The 16833-nt window shown below is 41.0% G+C and overlaps 1 protein-coding gene across 5 annotated transcripts in view; it reads right to left on the minus strand.

Annotated features, from left to right (window-relative positions):
• The window catches only part of CTNND2 (catenin delta 2), an 836853-nt gene that overhangs the window by 245215 nt on the left and 574805 nt on the right, over positions 1 to 16833 (minus strand). For all 5 annotated transcript variants that reach the window (XM_084781517.1, XM_084781518.1, XM_084781516.1 and 2 more), the window contains one exon: positions 2506 to 2638. In XM_084781517.1, coding sequence (XP_084637643.1) covers positions 2506 to 2638 — 133 coding nt within the window. The remainder of the gene's footprint in view (positions 1 to 2505; positions 2639 to 16833) is intronic.

The raw sequence follows: 16833 nt of genomic DNA on the forward strand, positions 1-16833 counted from the left end.
GCTACAAGTAAGTCTGAGATCTGCTGTTGGGCTGCATGGCAGTCAATAGGCCTTGAGGCCAGTCCACAGAGCATGTGTTCAAGATAGTCAGACAAGCACGTGCAGACTGCCCTGGAACATGGTGCCTGTGAGGCCTGACTGGATGACTTGCTTTTCTGATGCATGGCTTCTGAAAGCTTAAAAGCTGTCACTCCCTTCTGTTCCTTCTGTCCCTCACCCAAAAAAACCTGAGAGAAATCTTGGCTATTTCCTTGCTTTGACACCAGCAGGAGATTTGCACCAGTCTGTAGGTAAGAGCTCACTGACTGACTATCCATAGTCCCGAGCCAGTGTCTTCTCCAGACTTCTTGCAAGCCACTTCTGGACTGTGCAAGAGCTACTCTGTCTATTCCTGAAAGCCACACCATGCCTTGCTACATGCTCTCTCTCAGGGTGTGAGTGATGTCAGCAATCTCAAAATCAGCACCAAATTAGGGGGAGGATCCTATCCTACTTGCGACGGACACACCAAGTGCTCCTGAAAGCATTTTGCCAACATCAGAATGAGAAACGTTCCTGACCTTGGGAGAAACTCGAAAAGTTCTCCTCTCAGAGCACATCAGTACATGGTACCCTAAACAGGAGTTTGCTCTTCACTTTGCACAATGACGGTGCATTAAGGGTGTGTCAAGGCAGGGTCCATGAGATCGTGTCTATATGGAACATCTGTTGGATAACTGTAAAATTATTTAGGTCTTCTAACAATAGGTACGTTTTTACATTTTAAATTTACCCTTGATGGTTAATATTTTTGGGTTGGAGGTTGGTCTCATGTACTTTGATGCTAATTACTGCTTGCAGTCTCTGTGTCCGACCTTGTACCTTGCCTAAGAGCCCTAACCTGTTTGACCAATAAAAGGTCATCACACCTGGGCAGGGCAAATGGGATAGGTGTGGCTAAGGTTCCTTGGCTTGGGGAGACAGAGAGAATCTTGGGAGGAAAGAGACCACGGGAAAGGACAAGAGAAGGAGGCTGCGTCGTGGGTTAGGTGGAGAAGAAGCACATGGCCTTCATGGATGGAGACTTGGCCCAGATGATGATAATTAGCAAGTATTTGGGATTATGGATGGGAGATATCTTGATAGAAATTATTAGAAGCAGATGGCATGGGATTGGGGCAGGGATCCCCCATACCTGCCCCATTATGGTTAATAGCTTAGGACAATAATATCTGCCCTGCCCCAGGTTATCTAAGGCTAGTTTAAAATATAACAGGCATCTATGTCTTGATTGATTGCTAGCAAGTTAGAAAATACTGCTGTAATAATAATTATAAGCCTAATAATATTAAGTAACCATAAATTAACCATAATGTTTTTCCTTGTCTAAAATTTGCCTATCTTAGCATTTGAGGTTAGGTAATTCCAAGCTGTGTGGTAGCTACCCTGTGGATTGCAGGAGACTCTGTAGCATTCCTGGTCTCTGCTTCCTAGGCACCAGTTCCACCACCACATCCCTCTCCAACTGTGACAGTTAAAAATGTATCTAGCTACCAAACATAACTGTAGGACCAAATCACAGATTGCTGAGAAGTACAAACAAATGTGTGGTTGTTTTTTTTCTGATGATGGGCATGAACCACCTTCTTAAATGAAAATCTGCTGGGCTATATACATCCAAAGGCAAGCAAGCCAAAATCCACAATAAACTGCAATGACATCCTCAAATCTTTTCCTTTTCACTGTTAAGCCAATTTGGACTCATACTCAAAACTGCTAACACACCACGGAGATGACGCATTACAGTTTATAAAAATCTTTTAAAAATTTGATTGCTCAGCTTCTTGCATGCAAATGTGTGTCCTTTATCTGAAAAAAAGGAATTTGAGTTAGCTGTGGTGACCATGGTGATTTTCCAGGAATAAAGCACACTACAATGTAGTATGTATCTTAGGGCATTCCAAAAACATGGAGCATTTTAACAACCATTTATGTGATGGTCATAGACAGCAGTCTACTTAATATATCACAAAAATCCATATCATATCCAGTGCTGCTTTTGTAAATGGCTCAGAACAGTTGGTTATGTGGCAAAGCCGCCAGTGCTCATCCTACTAGCAAGTTCTCAATGACAGACAGGCCATCATGAATCCTGACTATAATCTGAGCAGATAACAATCGATGTCTTGCATTTCTTAGTCTTGGGAGACAGCTTACTCCAAAAGACAAAATTGGGAAAAGAAAGACAAACCATAGCAGCATGGGGTACTGAAAACCCAGCTTCTCTAAGATGGGAAGGCATGCCTGGCCCTCTCATCCTCAGTACTCAACCAGAAAAGGTAGATGCATGCATACACATGCAATTAATTACATGACAAGCCTCCTGTCTCTGTCTCAGAGATGGGTCTACAAGTTGACAGCGGAGTTTTGTAATGCTCATTTTTCTGTCGGATGTGACTCTGAACATACACCTAAGTGGTTATGAACCCCCAACGCCGTTCACCTGATGGTGCCGGCAGCACTCACCTCTGCTTTGATCTTATTGTCCCCGAAACAGAGGTGTTGCAGGTACGCTGCAGCGTTGGACTGGACGGATGGGAACTGATGCTGCAGCATCTGTATCACTTCAGGCAACTCCGGATCTCTCCATCCAAACTCCCTGAAAGGAAGCAGACTGTGAGGGATATGTCCAGCACACACGGGGTTCTCCTAAAGCCCACCAAATGTCCATTAACAGTCCAGACAACATCTCACAATGACTGCTCTGGCTTCCTCCTGCCTACATGGGTCCAGTGCAGCTTTTAAGAATATATATATTCTTACTCCATGAATATATATATATATATATATATATATATATATATATATATACACATACATACTCCATGAAGATTACATACATGTGATCTGAACTTCACAACAGAAATTTTACAAACGATTAGGAAAATAAAAGTTAAAACACCCTTCATTTTTCACTTGGGCTTAAATGGGTAAAGGACACATTTTTCTAGTATATGATTTCAAAAGACAGGCACATAGCATTTGACTAAATTATCAGGTGAAAAAAATAGTAGGGAGAATCCAAACTGTTAAGATACGAGGCGAGCATGCTGACCTGTTATTTTATTATTTTCATAATATCTTTTTCAAAAGGAGACCATCCTCAACACTGCAAAAACCATGTATTTAAAGCCTCTTAAGAGGCAAAATTAAACAAATGGAGAGAATAGACTTTATATGATTATCTGAGGTTGAAAGTATAGCAATATAATGACCCTATGAAGGTAAATTATTTATTAAAAGAGCTGTTCAACGCATGCTAGCAAATTTTATGTGTTCTGTCTTTCTGTAATCTTTTCCTTACAAGAAGAACCAGTCCAAGATGCTGGTTTCTCATTTACTTTCAAGGCATATGCTCCAAACTATTTACATCTATTCTAAAACTCAACTTTTGGGGGTTGTTCATAAGAATATTCTTGTATGAAATCTCTCCGCTTGTCTGGGTAGATCACGTGGCCAGTAGGGAAAACTCTGCAGGTTCTATTCTTACAGCAAGGATATGATTTTTAACAGAGAAATAAAAAGCAACCTCTGAGACCACAGATGAAAACCTGACCTCACAAGGCACAGTGGGGACCATTTATCTGAAAGGAGACATTTATCTGGAGGAGACATGGGGTGACTCTGCAGCCCCTCCTACTCCTGGTGCGGTAACTCAGAAGCATACATCCTAAAGCTGTAGGGCAAAGCTGTTGCCTGAGCATGGGAGTCATGAAAAATGGGGCAGAAAAGAGAGAGACAGAGGTTAAAAGTTTCCTGGCAGATTCTAACTCGTTCTCTTTATCTTTCCTTTATCACAACCCTGAGAGCTGTCGAGCAAACCCTGAAGCATATTGGTGCTGAAGACAAATGCAATAGGAAGGCTCCAGAAGATGGCCAGTTTTTATTGGGGAAGATAAAGCATTTGATTTCATGTGCAGAAAGACTTCAATAAAATTGCATTCTGTCTTATGCTGACACATTTCCCAAAAGATATACAGCACATATTTGCTAAAAAAAAAAAAAAAAGTTAAATTATTGCTGGCATTGAATCCTCTTTGATCACAGAAGAAAATAATCATGGGTCAAAAAAATGAGAAGTCAGTTTTCCTCTCAATTTAAATTAAGCTTCCATGAAAAGACACTGCATGGCTAAGATGAATTTAGGTAAACTTACACTTTCAGAAAGCAATTAGTAAAGAACTCATTCCAGCCTAGTTTATTAGCCAGATGGTAATTGCTCTATTAGGCAAGGGCTTATAGGGCATACATCAAGAACACCTTTTGATCAAGAGCGCTAGGGAAAAATTCTTCCGTGCTCTTGAACATCTGTGAATTATTGCATCCATGTATGTGTGTGCGCGCGTGCACACACACACACACACACACACACACACACACACACACACACACACACACACCAGACTCAGGTTGGCAGGTGAACATTCCAAACGCATAGGGACTCCATTAAAACCTCTAAACTGTTCTCTGGCAGGTCCAAGGAAGGCTGCAGCATCCCCTCCTACCCCATCCACAAGCCTCTGTAGTCACTTCCCACCTCAGTGCTCTTCTAGACATTCCAGTGTGGCTTTGACTGCACTTTCCTGGTTCAAGCATCTTGGAAGAGAGGCTTGGGTACCTACTGCCTTCTCTACTCTGCTGGATGTGTATACTGATACAGTGGAGGGGGGGCACTGGCTGAGTGGATGCCCGCTGAGCCCATCTGTTGGAGTGAGATTATAATTCCTACCTTAGAGTACTGGTGTGATGGTTAGCAATAACAGTTACAGCTGGCACCCAGTGTGGGCCCTCTAGAAATGTCAGGGGTTCCATATAACTAGATGAAGGAGAGAAAAATAATAAATAAGAACCATCTACAGTTCCTAGAAGGAGGACTCATAACTCTCATTTGTTACTGGGCTTTACCCTCGAAATGTTAATGGAACCGGAGAATATGCAAATGTACCCTTTCCTCCATTATAGCTTGTCACGTAGACCAACAATACTGTGACTCCACCCTCACTCACTTATGGGCTGTCTGCGTAGTTAGGAACACAAGGCTGAGCACAGAGCTAAACAGATAGCAGTTTTTAAAATTCCTTACTATGCCACGCTGGCACCGAAATCAAAGGGTTGATTTCATTAAGTCCCCCCAAGGAAAAGAGCCTGAGGACAGCCAGGGTCCTCCCAATTCAAATTTCACTTTTAGAAAAGCTTCCTGTTAGAGCAGACATTCTCCCTTTGATGGCAGCATGAACAACTTTATTGGTGCCTGTTTAAACTTAATATAAGAAGCCTCAATCATGTGTGTGTGTGTGTGTGTGTGTGTGTGTGTTTATTGGGGTATGTGTGTGTGTGTGTGTGTGTGTGTGTGTGTGTGTGTGTGTGTGTGTGTGTGTGTATAAGCACACATGTATGCAACTGTGTGGAAACCAGAGGTGGTTTCCTCTGGTGACCTCTTCCATTGCTTTCCACTTTACTTATTTTATTTTTTTGAGACAGAGTCTCTGAACTATTGACTTGGTTAGACTGTTTGGCCAATCAGCTCTGGAGATTCACCTTACTACCCCTCTCACCCACAAGCTCTGAGATTAGTGAGCTTGATGCTGTACTCACTTCTTCTTCAAATGGAAGTACTTGGGAATCCAAATTCAGTTTTTCATACTGGCAGGGCAGGCACTTTACCAACTATCTTTCCTAGGCCCTCAATCACTATAAACTTTTGAACTCTAAAACTTGAAAGACTACTAATTTTAACTTTTTAGATCCAGAGCCACGAGGTAGGCTGTTTTGTTCTTCGTTTCACTTTATCTGCAAGAAGTTGGGAGGGGCTCAGAGGTGATCAAATTAGAAAGTAGGCAGAATGCTTTCGTTAATAATAAAAAAGGGGATCATTTCCATTTTCACTAACCAAAGTGAAGTTATCTGATGATACTCACATGAGAGAATGTCATCTACTTTATTCTTGAGTAGTTTGCAATTCCAAACAAAAATCTGCCAAAATTTTGTTAATTATATTTGCTTTGATATAAATAGTAGTAGAAGTAGGACTATCTAGAAAGAAGGTGAATTGTCATAATTTTGTAGAAAGAGGTGGCTTTCTTCACACTGTCGTTTTAGTAAAATGGTTCCACTCAGCCGAATCACAAGTGTGCATTTCCTCTGCTATGATCCAGGGTTCAGCATCACACCTGAGCAAGCCAGCCACCTGTGCCTAGCTCATGAGGGGATACTACAAACAGCCTTGACAATAGGAAGTCACAAAAATGTAAAGAAGCATATTTGACAGTTAAATGAAATGATTGAATCCCACTAGGAAATCAAGAAAGAATGGTCTGCAATATCTATTCCTGTCTCGGGTACAATAGGTCTCTGGTTAGAGGATGTGGGGATTTGAGAAAGAAAGCCTCCTATAGGCTCATACATGGGAACACATGGTCTCCACATAATGGAATTGCTTGGGAAGGATTAGGTGGTGTGGCCTATTGGAGGAGGTGTGTCACTGGAGGAGGGTGAGCTCTGAGGTTTCAAAAGCCCGTCCCACCCAGTTATCTCTTCTCTTTCTCTTTCTGCCTCCTGCTTGAGGATCAGGGTGTGAGGTCCCAGCTGCTGCCCCAGCACCATGACGGCCTGCCTGCCACCATGCTCTCCACTGTGATGGTCACAGACTTTACTCTTCTGAAACCATGAGCCCCAAATAAATTCTTTCTTCTATAGGTTGCCTTGGTCATGGCACCTTATCCCAGCGATAGAAAAGCAACTAAGGAAGAAGATATTATGGAAAGTCACTTCATAGCCTCTAATGTCCTCCAAGACCTAATCCTGGACTTGTGAGGGCTTCCTTATCTGGAAAAATACACTTTACCGATGTGACCAACTGAAGGACCCTGTAAGGCAAGGATATTATCTTGAATTACCCACTGTTCTCTGATGCTAATTCAAGTATTCTTAAAAGACATAAGGGAGGATACTTGCCATAGAAGAACATGACAATGACAGCTTGAGATTAGTTAGGCTTATGTCTTCAGGAGTGGGCAAAAGGGTCAAGATCAGAGGGATGGCGGAAGAGCATGGCTCTGGGAATTTTCAAAGGCAAGGGATGAGATTTTCCTCCACACAGACAGTGATAACCCTGGCTCCTAAGCTGTGTCATGATGCATCTGAACTTGGATTTATGACTTGCAGAACTGCAAAGGAAAACAAATGTGCTGTTTTAAGTCCCTCAGTGTTGTGCTGATTTGTAGTAGCAGCAAGCAATGAAGTCAGGAGTTTAGACTGTCACAACACAACCTTGAAAAGCCTGAGAGAAACCTCATTATTAGGGCAAAAAGGTAGAGACTACTGCCTAGCATACCACATGGGACATCGCCTCTAAATCTAATTCTGAGTGTCTTCCCTTTCATTTCCAATTATGAGGCACAATCTATTGACTTCCTTACTACTTCTTAGGTATCTACATATTTGTAGTGACAGTTTTCTTAATCTTCATCTTATTTCTATAAAAGCTTATAATCTTAATTTCTTGTATGTCCACATCTACCTGCCTGCTTTATCTTAGGATCCAGCCGCAAAACTTCCTACTCCTCTGGCAGTGTTTACTGCACGTCTAGAGTACCTGGCCACTGAGGCTGACCAGAGCTACTTTTGTCTTGAGAAACTTACTTTCAAACAGTAACTGATAATTAACTGTCAAAAGATGAAAAGAGATTCCTTCCTGGATTCTGGTATATGCATAAGGTGTTTTATTCCCCCAAATTCATGTCTAGCTGAAGCCTTAGGTAAAGCCTTAGGTAAAGATGGAGAAGAAATCATACTGGTCTACAGTGGTCCCTATGTCTAAAGAAAGTGTCCTTAAGAAACACAAGGACACATAAATACAGAGAGAAGGCAGAATGTGAAGATGGAGCCAGAAATGGTGTGCTGACATAAGCCAACCATGTGAAAGTTTCCTGACAGCATAGGAGGGAGGACCAGACTCTGCTCCATCACCTTTGGAAAGAGCCAGCTCTACCAACACTTTTGTTTCAGACGTCCAACTTCCTAGATGGTGAGAAATTGGTTCCTGCTGTTTTGTTTTGTGTTTGTCACTAGTAGTGCTACGTTACAACTACCAGGGGCCATTCAGAGAACTGTGACTGGGAAGTTAAAACAGTGAACCAAAATACCAACACATACAACACTTGGGCCTGTGAGAGTTTTCGAGGGACTGCCGTTGTACACATAGAGTCTGAGATGATGCTGAGTAAGAAGATTCTGGGGCAAGAGTGTACACAGCACATCAGGAAAAAAGGCTCAAAGGGCAGTGGGTTAAGGGGAATAAGTTCTGAGCCTCAGTAGGTTAGGCCAAAAGGATCCAGATACTGTCAGATATGTCAACTACTGCAGCCCTTGACTACACGGAGCTATGTGTGTACAATCGGAAGGCTTTAATCAGGCTCATGTTTCGAAAGGACCACTTTAATGGGGGATTGTGTGCATCTGTTAAAATTCACAGTCTGAAGGTAAAAGTGTCAATTACACATGGAGGCAGCAGAATTGATAAAAGGATCTTTCTGGCTGCTCTGTTTAAAACAGAACCCATGAACTGCATGGAAGTGGGGAGCAGCAATGGAAACCAGGGGTGCTGAGAGGCAAGGAGTGCGGTCTAGTGCATGGTGCAGGCAAAGCCATTAGGCTATCATGTTGTTTAGGGGAGGCCACTGCTGGACCCCGTGATCTATTGCTTCAGAGAAGGATAGCCACAGGTGAGATGGCATGTTTCCTAGTGGCTGAAGAGAGACAAATAGGATAATGATGAGAAAACTCGCTATTTATGAACTATTTGGATCACATACATTGGTCTTTAAGCTTAGCCAGCTGTGTGATCCTTCTTTGAGTTCAGTTTATTTAGAGTTGGAAAGGAAAAATGAAATGAAAGGACCAGCCAAATTAGTGCTGTTACTTACTAACTTTCATTACATGTAGTTTAGAATCAACAAATTTCTGTTTCTACTAAAGATCTAAATATTCTAAAAGGCCACAAGGCTGTAAAAGTTACCCAGTCACTGTAATACCTCTGAGATATGTCAATGAACTTTAATTGCTAGTTATGTATTCATTAGTGTTATTAAATGGGTTTACTTATAAATGTTGCATGAGGAAAATTAATTTCATTTATATATATGAATATATGTATGTATGTATTTATGTACACACACACACACACACACACACACACACACACACACACACACACGAACTTGGGTGTCCTGGAGAGTCATAAAGGTTGCCTTTGGTTAAAAAAAAGACCAAGGGAGAAACTATACAATAATGCCATGAAATTTACCTTAGAACCATAATGACTTCATGGAAGGATGCTTAGATTTACTTATCTACTTACTTACTTACTTAACATACTGGTCAGAGCCCTCTCCCTCCTCTCCTCCCTCCCATCCCCTTCTCCTACTCCTCATATGAGAGGATTTCCCCCCCCAACCCCCCCCACAACCCACCCCGGCACATCAAGTCACATCAGAGCTGAACACATCCTTTTCCACTGTGGCCTGGTGAGGCAGCCCGCTTGGGGAAAGTGATTGAAAAGCTAGCAACAAAGTCTATGTCAGAGAGAGGTCCCTCTCCATTTTTCTAGGAAACCCACATTAAGACGCAGCTGCCATCAGCTATGTTTGTGTATGGCGCCTAGGTCAAGTCCATGCATGGTCCTTGGTTGGTGCATCAGTCTCCATAAGGTCCCCCTGAGTCCAGGTTCGTTGGCTCAGTTGGTGTTTTTGTGAATCTCCTGTTCCCTCTATTCTTCTCCCACTCTTCCACAAGACGCCCTGTGCTCTGCCCAGTGTTTGACGATGAGTCCCAACATCTGTTTTGATCTAATGCTGGGTGTTTTAAAGTGAGTCCATGAGGCATCAAAGAAAACTGCCTGATTTATGACCCTTCTGTCCAAAGAGAGGGAAAGGGACCCGAAGCTCAATATGCTTGGGTTAGGGGTGTAGGACTTAAGGATGTTGGATCACCAGTTTTTCCTTTGTCCATGCCAGTGAAAGTGCAACATTTGCCTTAATATTAGATTAGCAATCTGAGAGTAAACAGTCAGAAACATTAACAGTCACCTTTAGAATGTTTAAGTGTGGATATTTTTGTATGTGATATACATGCATGTTTACACATTCATGTATACATTTCTATAGGTGTTATACACACATACATCCATATAATACTTGACTGCATAGTGTATATGTATGTATACATTTATATTTATATAATGTGCATACACATATATTTTAAAGAAATATTACACAAGAACACTAAAATACTATGTATTTAGTGCCTAGTTATGTGCTAGGGCAATAATAGACATGCTAAAGTGGACACGGGAAAGCCCATGAGGTCTCAACTCATCACACTAAAAAAAAAAACCCTACAGGCAACTAAAGAAATCTGAAAGTAGGAGAAACAGTCTTCCCCAAGGACTAGCACATGAATTAGTTATACAATACCAAGTGTTCAACCCTGAAAACAGTCACAGCAGTCAATGAAAAAAAGAATCCATAGATTTGAATGAGAGTAAGAGGAAATATGGGACAATCTGAGAGAGTGGAAAGTTAAATCGGATCTTATAATTATATTATAAAACAAAAATAAAAACAAATTGAGTAGCTATGTAATCTGCCAATTCTCAGTACAAAGTGGTACATTTGATGAATGTTACATATAAAAGCTTAGAGCTTCTCTCAGAAGACACAATTAATATGATTAGATATATTTTAATTATAGCTTGTCTCTTGGCATTCCACCCTAGGCTTTGTTACTCTGGACATAAAGATGTGTCTGTTCCATGACACCTGTCACAGTGTCTTTACATTGTAAGTCACAAACACAAACACAACCATTGGGGCTTTGAGGTCACCTGCCTGCCTGAGTGTGGCCTCAGCCACTCCATTATATAACCTTATCTACTGTTGCATCTCTTTGAAAAAAACTACTTGTAGCATGCTTTCCACATGTACATTCACATTTATCATGATACTTTAGTTCTATAAAGTATGCTATTTCTACTTAAGACAACATCCAGGAAAGATACCACCCTTAAAGAAAAATTCAAGAGAATCTAACCTTATCTGCTGTAAAATTTTGTCACGTGCCCTCAGCCTCTACTCCTTACTTTTGGATTTAGTCGGCAACGGAGGAAGCAGAAGTATGTAAGATGAAATGCATGCAATCCAAAAAAGAAGATAGTACATTTCTTTATGATCTATGGGGTACCTTTCTGGTGAAAAAATAAATCTTGTGTGGTAGCATTCTGGAAGAGTAAACTTCAAAACATATTTCTAACCACATTAGTGCCACATCAATGTATTTAACCAAGATTACCAAGTCACACCTGTCGTTAAGCAAAATTGGGCTTTACTGTTCTTAACAGGAAGAATCCGTGCCACAGAGACTGCGGGCCATGTTTTTGTGCTGGTGCAGGGAAAGTATCCCAAAACTTGGCTATATTGGTGCCCTGATAGGATGGTTTACTTCTGGACTGGCTGCTACCATGCATGCACAGAAATTGTGCTTGGGTATCTTAAAGACCCTCACCCAGAAGAAAGAAGAAAACAATGCTCACCCTGTGTCTGACAGAACCTGACACAGAAAAGAGAACAGTGCTCACCCTGTGCCTGACACAGAAACACAAGTCATCTGGGCAGCAGAGGGAGACTGCTGGCTACTCTTTGTGTGTTGGATGACATTCATATTTTGACTGTTCTCAGACATGACTATAGAGGATCTGGCTTTTGTTAGACAGTTGACAGTTTTGTTAAACCTTGCCTGTGGTTGGTGAGCTACAAAAGTGTTTGTGCTCAATATAATAGAACCAAGACCTGTCCATGGTGGAAGCTAGTCCAGGGTGCCAGGACCCTACAAGCCTGGGCTGGGGCTGCCCAGGGAAGAGATCTCGACAGTATAGGAAAAAAGGCGGTAGTGCCATCTAGAAACTTCCTGCTCTAGAGCTCTCTACCTCAAGTATTATGCTGAGGGCTAAAGTGATGTCCCAAGCCCTCTGCAAATCATGGCAAAATTACAACTTCTATAAAAGAGAGAAGCCACAGTGCTTGTATAAAACCTCTTTCTTCTTGGTATTGTATACCTTGAAGTGTTGCATACAGCGAGTCTGACAGTGTAGCTCCTAAAGAGTGATCCATAGATTACATTGTTTTAGCTTGAGACAACACTAAGTAGTGGTTAGCTGCTAGAGCAGGGAAGCAGAAGAAAGGCCTCTGCTTCATTAAGTCTGAGGCTACCGGTGCTTCTCACCAGGACAAACAAACACATACCTAACAAAACAACTAAAATGCATCTCTAAGCGCAGTTCCACTTGGCCCCTTAAGGAAGCCTACGGAAGGCATGGATTCTTTCTGATATTTACTCTTCATTCATGCATGAGATTCTTAAGAGCATGGCGCTGCCCAAGTCAATTTGCACTTACTTCTTATCTCTGGCATCAAATGCAGGGCAATTGTCCATGACATTTTCTTTGATCCAATCCTAATGCTTTTTACTATAAAGCTACTAACTTACATCCATACCCAATGTCTGGATTTTTCTTTTTTTAAAATATATTTTATTAATTTATATATATTACATCTCAATTGTTATCCCATCCCTTGTATTCTCCCATTCCTCCCTCCCTCCCATTTTTCCCTTACTCCCCTCCCCTATGACTATGGCTGAGGGGGACATCCTCCCCCTGTATATGCTCATAGGGTATCAAGTCTCTTCTTGGTAACCTGCTATCCTTCCTCTGAGTGTCACCAGGCCTCCCCATCCAGGGGACGTGGTCAAATATGAGGCACCAGAGTTCTTGTGAAAGTCAGACCCCACTCTCCACTCAACTTTGAAGAATGTCCTGTCCATTGGGTAGACCTGGGTAGGGGTTCGAAGTTTACTGCATTGATTTTTCGAAATATACAATAAGGGGACTATTTCGTCACTTCAGTTTGAATCAAACAAGAATCAATGAGCGTCAGTCAATGGGTGGAGTGAACAGAGGTGTGTGCAAGTGGGGATCTGTAGAGCATTATCCTTGAGGAGTCTATGGCTTGGCAATGGAATACATACACAAAGTTATTATCAAACTACAATAACAATAATAAAAAAGGTTTGATTTTTTTTTAAATTCTCAAAAAATCAATTTAATTCACACAACAATTTAATTAATTTCTTTCCTGAAAAAACATCTGGTTTCCATTGGCATATCTATGAATATCTTATCATCTACTTTCTATGTTCGATTTTTCAGGTTGTTGGTGCCTTTCTTTGATTTCTATCTTTTTAAAAAAATTTTATTAATTTATTCATATTACATCCCAATGGTTATCCCCTCCCTTGTATCCTCCCATTCCTCCCTCCCTCCCATTTTCCCCTTACTCCCCTCCAGGGATCATTTCTATAGTTCGTTAAAAAGGTTCGGTTTTTAAAAGCAGTGTCCACTTATCTGATGATTCCTTTTGTTAATACGTTCCCAGGTATGGCTTAGGGATACCTTAGGTATGTGCCTAACTCTTAGCAGAATGGCTCTGATAAATTTGAAAATTAACTAGACATTTGCAATGAGTTTGGAGACCACTTTTGGTATTGTTGTCACAGTACTTGCAGCTTAAAATGGGCAGATGGTACCCAGACAGATAGAGGAGGTCCCATGGCAGGGAAAAGAAAAAATGGCAGGGAAATACAGGCTTACATATTCAAATCATAAATGCATATATTGTGTCTGTTATTTCCCTCAATAATTAAGGCTGAAAGCTTTGCAAAGGTTGTGCCATTTTCATTTCCTCCCCTTTGCTGATAGGAATTGATTTTTTTAAATCATAAAAACCTTTGAACACCCAGGTTGCTAAATGACAACTTAATCAGAAAACAATACAAACATGAATCATAATCAAAATTTGAAACTATACTACGTTCATATGGAGTTTTATTCCATATTAGCTGTTATAATATTTTCTCAAAATATTTAAAATAAACCACTGTGCCTTTTAAACTCCTGCCTGCCCCTGAGTAAATTAGCACTATGGAGCAGTTTGGCAACAAGGATAAGTGAAAGGTCCCTATAATAGCTTTACTTAAATCATAGTTAAAAACAAAACAAAAAGCTTTAGCATAATGGGTAACTGTTGGAGGAAGGGCAGGTCATTTGCATATGAATGGAAGTCAGTCTTGGAAAGTTTAATTTTAGAATTTCAATTAAATGACTCACCAGATAAGTCAGCTGAATGTAAACATTTGTCCTTTGGGTAATAGATTTTCATTCATTTCTAAGAATTTTTTTCTTAATATGTTTGAAATATGCTATTTATGATGGTGAAGAACATAAATTGTAGCATTTCTTAATGAATAGAGCACCAGGGACAAGAAAATCATTTTAAGGTGTCCTCTGAACCCTCGTTCTCAGAATTCTCCTCCCTTTCCCTCTTTCCTCAAGGTAGGAGGGCAGCAAGTGTGGGAAAAGCTTAGCAACTGAGGCCTGGCTCTCAGTGAGTCCACACCCCTCACAATACACTTGGGATCCTTACTCATACCGCAGTGCACACAGCACTGAATCATGCAAGAAGTCTTTTGTAACTCTTGCCTCCTTTCAATCTTATCAGGGAAATACTCAGAACTAAATGGAGGAGGCCATTCCAGTCGGGACTGGTTTGGGATGCATATACAGTAAGACAGTCTTTGTCCTCTGAGTGAACTTTTAGGGGAAAAATCTCCTATTTTTGGCTACATGTGACTGGGCATGCATATGATTACAGTAAGATGTACCTAGGGACAGAATATGTGCAATGAAGAAAATCTTCCATGATTCATGTCTGTCAGTCGACACAGAAAGCCACCTAATTTGGCAATCGACTCCTTCTCTTGCTGTACCCATAAAGGAAGCACCAAACAGTGACTTGCTGCTCCTGGCTCTAGCTCAAGGAGCCTGTCAACGCTTCTGCAGTGTGTACTGTGCTGTCTCTTTAAATAAAACTTCTTGCTGTTTGCTAGTTAGGTGTGCTTTTCTAATTCTTTGAATCTAATTTTCTAATTCTAATTCTTTGAATGCCAGGAACCTGGAAACACCAGACAGAGACCCCTGGTAACGAAATGGATAGTCCAAGAATCATGTGATGCTCATGACACAAGTACCACTTTAGTGGCAGCTGTCAGTGAAAAAAAAAACCACTTCTTTCATTACATACAACATGCTCTTCACAGTATAAAATTGGTTTCAACATCTTCAATCTTCTATTTGATCTTAAGGACCTTCCTTCCTGCCATTCCTTGCGCTTTCTCCAGAGCCTTTGTTGGGCTGTGATGAACTTAAGATTTCAGAAAGAGAAACCACACAGGAGAGCTGAGAGCCAGGAAAAGAAAATGAGTTTGGTGATGAGCAAGCCCTGCTCTGGGGTCAACGTAACAAGCAATTGTCTTGGGTTTGGCTGCACTGGAGTGAGATCAGCTGTGTCTCTTTCTACCACCATAGAGGCGATTATTACCTAGTTACTGAGTATATTGTCTGCTGGATGCTGCATTACTTCCCGGTATGCACTGGTATTCCTTTCCCTCCACACGGACAGACATCAGCTCAGTAAGAAGTAACGTGTACTGGGCATGCTCTGTGCAGCTGGGAACTGTGCTTGTGCCTCGCTCATTAATACCCACCCCAGGCCCATCAGGAGGGTACACTAATTCTCCTACACAGATGCAGCCACTGTGTCATCCAGCAAATTTCCTGAAGCTCATAATCAGGTGGTTATTAGACCTGTGGTCACAACCAAGATGCTCACTGTCTCATTAAGCTGCTTTATTATTATTATTATTATTATTATTATTATTATTATTATTATTACTGTTGTTGTTGTTATTTTGCAAGTTAGGTACAAGAATAAATTTGTGCCACTCAAAAATTCCATTCAGATCAGAAAAAAATATGTTGAGTTTAGTACAGACACAAGGCAGACTGAAATTTTAGATACAGTTCTGTGATTAAAATACGTGTATTAGTCACTCATGTGGTGATATTTTATGTTAATGACTTTTATGCTTTCTCAAGGGTCCAGGGCCAGATGACGGAGCATGGAAAGATGGGTCCTTTCCACCAATGCCTGCACAGCCTGTTTGCTTCTAATTCATGATCTGTTCTCCAGTCCAAAGAGAGCCAACTTCTCCAGATTCCTTCCTAATTTAAATCTCTTATTTCTCTGGCATTCCTGTCAGTCAGCTGTCACTCATTTTACTAATCATCATGGTGGTCAAACAATGCACTGGCTACATTCCTGTTTCACAAGAGAGCTGTGTTACTTGTTAGTTCAGTGGGAAAACATCCTCCAGGTAAAATACTTTTCCACTATTCTCATTGGCCTACCAATCTCAGTATATTTTCATATTAATGTCTTCTTAAAGGGATTTTTTTTCAGGCCAATCAGAATCCATCTGCTAAGATTTAAAGCTCACATTTTCTTTATGCATGTGTGATGTAAAACATGTAACTGTCTATAGTCTCCGTACTCACTTATTTCCCTGGAATTTTATGTTACTTTAGCCTAGATATTTTTATTAAAATTTATTATGATGACTAGAAAAATAGTGACCATTCAGAAAGTGATGACTGTGTGGTCATCAACTGTAGGGAGCGAAAGCCTGAACTCAGCTGACAAAGATACAACTCTCTCTGCTTTAAAGTAGCTGCTCAGTAAGCTCTCATCTCACAGTCAACTCCTAGTCTCCTCCAACATTCTGGGTGCTGCTTGCTTTTTGGCAGTTTCTATTGACTGGGGGAGCTTGAGTGACCTGTCCAGAGCT

The sequence above is a fragment of the Acomys minous genome (genome assembly GCF_964271855.1).
Source record: "Acomys minous genome assembly, chromosome: 5".
NCBI classification, from domain to species: Eukaryota; Metazoa; Chordata; class Mammalia; order Rodentia; family Muridae; genus Acomys; species Acomys minous.